This window comes from Gossypium raimondii, chromosome 9 (genome assembly GCF_025698545.1).
Source record: "Gossypium raimondii isolate GPD5lz chromosome 9, ASM2569854v1, whole genome shotgun sequence".
Classification (NCBI taxonomy): Eukaryota; Viridiplantae; Streptophyta; class Magnoliopsida; order Malvales; family Malvaceae; genus Gossypium; species Gossypium raimondii.
The window spans coordinates 10,802,011-10,807,204 of NC_068573.1; the positions used below are offsets into that span (position 1 = coordinate 10,802,011).

General features: G+C 37.2%; 1 protein-coding gene across 1 annotated transcript; it reads right to left on the minus strand.

Moving 5' to 3' along the window:
• On the minus strand, positions 1-4,823 carry LOC105798411 (hypothetical protein). Its single transcript, XM_012628463.2, has 13 exons — positions 4,562-4,823; positions 4,412-4,468; positions 4,230-4,324; positions 3,821-3,971; positions 3,457-3,582; positions 3,168-3,324; positions 3,018-3,078; positions 2,680-2,938; positions 2,079-2,204; positions 1,418-1,579; positions 994-1,297; positions 416-892; positions 1-245 (listed from the first exon to the last, which is right to left on the minus strand). The coding sequence occupies exons 1-13, from the start codon at positions 4,775-4,777 to the stop codon at positions 205-207; spliced, it is 2,232 nt and encodes a 743-aa protein (XP_012483917.1). The 5' UTR covers positions 4,778-4,823; the 3' UTR covers positions 1-204.
• Positions 4,824-5,194: the final 371 nt, after the last annotated feature.

Here is a 5,194-nt window from a genome sequence, read left to right on the forward strand (position 1 = left end):
TTGTGGGCAAAATTATATAAATTTTCTTTAAACTTCAGTTGGTTACAAAATAATCGCAATAATCAAGGCTTCATCGTGGATCTGTCTCTCAAAAGTACATACAAGCATCGTGTTGAACAACAAAGCAATGGGTGAGTGCTGGACATCCAGACCAAGGACCCAAAACCAAAACCATATCCGAATGGAATTGTCCAATCCCTGGTTTCAATGCTCCATCAAGGCAGCTTCTGTTTCTGAAAGTGGAGCTGCACAAGACAAACCTCCAAATCAAATACGACCTCATGAGGAGGTAGAAAACGAACAAAACTCCGCTAAAAAAGTGGAACCATGGCGGCATTAGATTATTATACGCTTATAGTACAGCGCCTACATGGAAGCTATATAATAGTATTAGTTTGCAATAAAAACAACATACCGAGCAAATCCTCGTAAGTATCGGCTAACAAGGACATGTCCATCAGCAAAGGAGGAGAGAAGACCTGATCTTGAGCATCATCCATGTCAAAAAATGATTGTCCATCAGAAGTTGCAGAACTTGAAGCAGCGGCAGAGAGAAATCCATTTACTTGATCGTAATCATTAAGAGAATCTAGATTGTTCAATGTTTGCGGTAAGTCATCATAGTTATGACTCCCAATTCGACCATTACTGGCATGGCTATCGAGCAAGGAGTTGTCAGTTTGAGTTGAAAATAATCTCTTAGTCTTTATTAAGCTCACTTTATTTTCCGGTCCCCCACGAGAAAAATTAGTTGTCGAAACAGGTACAAAGAAGTGTTCAGAACTTTCATTAGATTGACTGTCCCGTGATGACTCTAAATTGCAGGATGGCGTTGACAATGCAGCTTGCCTAACAGATCTTTTTAAATTCTGAATATAAGAATTGTCACTATCTGCAACATTAAACGAGTTAAATTACCAATTCTCTTTCAACTAACAAAAGAAAACGCATTAAATCAATAACATGGACAAGTGGAGCATAAAAGAAGCAAACCTTGGGGTGGGTAATCTACATGATTGTTTACAGATGGCTGTTCCACTGAATTCCTTTCAGAAAAAGTATCAATTTGATTGGTCTGAGGAGCAAATGTATGTTGCTTCTGCCTGTTTCCACCTTTTCCAGCTGAATTTGGGGTTAGGGGAGCTCGCTTTTGCATGGCTCCACCTTTTCCAGATGAATTCGGGGTTAAACTAAACAATTGTGGAAGCTTTAAAGCAGGAGGACTAGCTGAAATCTTCTCAAGCTGAACAGTAGACATTTTTGAAGTAATGTCACCAACATCATCAGAGCTACTCTCCTGCATGATCAATAAAAATATCGTAAAAATGAGTCACAAGCTCTAGAAGCACAAGTATCCAAAATTTCAAATAATTTCAAATGCTTGCATAACATGAAAAATTGATGGAACATTATTTACCAAGGTCCTTCCACTGCTCTGAGCTTGAATAGGTGAAGAGGCTTGACCACGATGTTTGGCCATTGTAGGTAAGTTGGAGGAAATGCTATTTACTTTCTCTGTACAGTCTGATATCGACTTCTGGATTGCTGGAGCAACTTCCTTTAGTTGGTTAATAAGCACCTGCATTTGAATTGTATTAGAAATTTGTACATGTCATCTGGAAAAGATCAGTATCTAGAGTCGACAAAGATATGCCAAAAAGACCCTTTAGAGAGAACTTAGAAACCATAGAAGCAATTTATTATTTAGAAGAGGTATACCCACAAAACATGCTTGTATGAAGCAAAGCAAACTAATATATTCCCACTAGATTCTACACACCCACCGTGGGTGAAAAAAAAAGAAAGAGAAGTAAAACAAAAATACATATATAAATATCCCTGCCAGCATATTTTTATTTTTATTTTGCTGTAATATTTAACTATTTCATTTCAACAACTGATTTGTCTCTTGACTTGTAAAACCAACTCAATCAGAAGTTCTAATAATAGAATAGATTTGGTCAGTTTTCAATCTCCAAATAATTTAAGCTAAAACTTTCATATATATACTAACTACATTACCAAATTTTGGGGTTCTACATCATCAAGAACTACTTAACGTGCAATGGATATATCACCTGAAAGCTAGCTAGGTGTTGCTGATGCTCAGCAAGAGTTGCAGCTAATGACTCAGCATGTCCACTAGTGCCACCATCATGTGCACTTCGTAAAATATCAGGACCTTCTCCATCATTAGCTTTTGCCTGCAAAGCAATAGCAATACCATTATTGCATACTAGCATCTTACTTCAACACTGATAATTAGCAACATGAAATCCATAATTCCATAAAAAAGTTAATCATAATTTTGAATTTCTAAATTATTTTTCAATACTTTAGAAAGCGCATACTGAAAATTGCTCATTTCTGATATACCATAACAGATCTCTTATTCACATCTCAAAAAGATGGAAAACTTTAATTGAAGGACTTTGTTTATCACATAGAGGTCTTGTTCATTCGAAGTAGAACACCCAGCGGAAATTTCATTTCCACAACTTCAAAATTAATGTTGAAAAATATGATGTATCATTAATACCATAAATTGGAAAAATATCAAATTAATAATTATGTGCTATATACCATTATGGTATTCAGAAATTCAGTAAAGTTCTGGTGGCCAAGTATTAATACAAATTAAGACAGCTGACCGAACAGAAACAAAATAAAATAGCATACCAGCTGTAGTGACTGTTTATGAATGCGCTGTAATGCATGCGTCCAACGTCTGATAACTTCTGCTACATCAACAGTCTGGTGGATTCTCCCACTTCTATCATCTACCCGAGAATGTGTCTCTTCATTGAATTGTGTGTGAAATCCATCATTCTGTTCTTTGCCATCTAAATCACCCGACTGAACGGATAAGACATCTGTAGGAGGAACTTGAGAACTCTGATCCATAGCTGAAAGCAAAGCAGACCCAGATATGCGATACCTGGAAAGTGATATACATGAAAAGGGGAGAAAAAGTGTGCTATATGCACTATTCAGATTGACATGCAGGGGCAAATTACCTATGCTCCCGATGAGCTATCAAATCCTCGATAGGTCCTGAAGCAAGAACTTCATGCTGACCTAGACATATAGGTCGATAAATCAAGGTTATGAAAATCAAACAAGTTAATGAAGAAATAGATGATCGTGGCTTATTCATGGGCACTTACTTTTACGAGATAATATAGACTCCCATAAGCGAGTAGCCTTCGAAACCAAATGAGAATTCTGACTGGAAGTAGAGACGAGATCATCCCACTGCTCTCCTTCCAACTTCACTTTGTTCCTTAAGTCATGTAATTTTTCCAGTTCTTGCTGCAAATAAGCCTAAGATCCAGGTTTTCCAAGTTAAAGATATTAAATCAAAGCCATCCCTTAATAGCAAGGGGGATTATATTGATATTTCAACATAAAAACTCAAAAATCATGCAAATAAGTAATTAACCATTATCTACTTACCTCCTCAGCGCAAAGGCCACGAAATTCTGCAGTCATTTCATGAGCCAAATTAGACCACATAGCCTGTCTCTGCACTGCTGTTTCAGCATTTTTCAAAAATCTCCTCCTTTCAAGTGCTATTCTAGCCTGTTAAAAAACAAGCATGTTACTTCATAGATATGGAAGATCTAATAAAGAAAAGCACTTTGAAAAGTAAATGTTCGGTGTATTGAATGATGATTGATGATAAGTGCTGTTACCATACAAGAAGTGAACTATGACGATATAGGAAAAGTAACATAGAAAACCAAAAAAACAAAAGCACAGACCTAATATAAGGAACTTCAAATGTACTTCAAACGAAAAGTTTATAGAGATGCATTACCTTTGTTACAGGAAGCAGTGTGGCCGCATGTGAAAATGCAACATCAGTCAATGGTGCAGGCAATGGGTTAGAAGCAACATCTGCCGCAAAATTCCTTCTATGAGACTCTCTCAATGCATGCAATGAAAGTTGCCACAAAAGCTCAACAAATCTACAACAAAAAACATAAGAAAGCCTAATGTGATAATGAATTAACAAATTTCGTTAATGAAGAAAACCTACTCGTAAATAAAACAATTCAGGCTTTTTGAATCTTGCACTGATATTCAATGCCAATAGTAAACGATCCACTCTGATGAACCAAATGCAATTAGAACTAAGTAAAAGAGGCAAGCTAACCATATACTTTTTTTCCATTTTGCTGGATTTTGAATTTTCTTGGGAAATCAAAGAGAAATTAACTACTAACCTCGGTCCACAGCAAGTAGCAAGCGAAGAAACCCTCGAATTACTCCTCGGTAGAGCTCCTTGTGCTTCCAGCTCAGTAATTATCCCTTGCACAACCTAAATTAACAACAAATAAATAAAATTTCAACAAAACAGTAAAAATCAAAATTCAAAAAAGAAAAGAAGAAAACTCGAAAAATCAACCTTTCGAAAATCACGAGATTGCGCTGAGTCAAAAATCGGCCAAACTCTATCGAAATCCTGAAAGATCCGAGAGCAAAAAACCAAACTCAAAACCAATACGGACCAGATCAAAACTAAACCGAACGGGAAAAAAAGGAATAGGATCATTACTCTAGCGGATTGAGCGGGGCCACGAAGAGAAGAGAGGATGAAGTAAAGAAGCTGTTCCCCTAATTTAGGGTTCGAATGACGGAAAAGTCCGACCCGAGGGGTTCCGTTGGAGGCTCCGAGTCCGATTATGGATGGATCCAAACCTAAAAGCAAGCAATTCGTATACATTGCGCTTTCGAGCTCTATCTCTCTCTCCTTTTCTCTATCCATTGTCATCTCTCTCTCTCTCTGGGGAAATTTTCTTTAGAAAATAAAAGAAAGGATTAAACATTGAAATTTAGAAATGGTGGGTTTTTAATAGGGGCGTAAGTTTAAATTTTATAAAGTTGGGGGACTTTGTTTGGAATTCGGAATGGGACCGTAGGGATAAAGTGAGTCACGTTTAGCCGTTTGAAATTGATGGAGACTAGAGACATAAAGTGAAAGGGCCGATGCTAACGTGCGCTGGTGAATAAAAATTGAATCCAGAGTGACGTGTTCCTTCGGGAAGGAATCAAAATAAGGCTAACGTGCGCTAAACCGTTGCCGGCCTGCTCTGAAAATGTTTTAGGTGGCAGCATCCGGTTTTTTTGTACGGCCGCATTTTTTTGTTTTGTTTTTACCTCGTTGTTCGTCGGATCATTCAAATTTTCT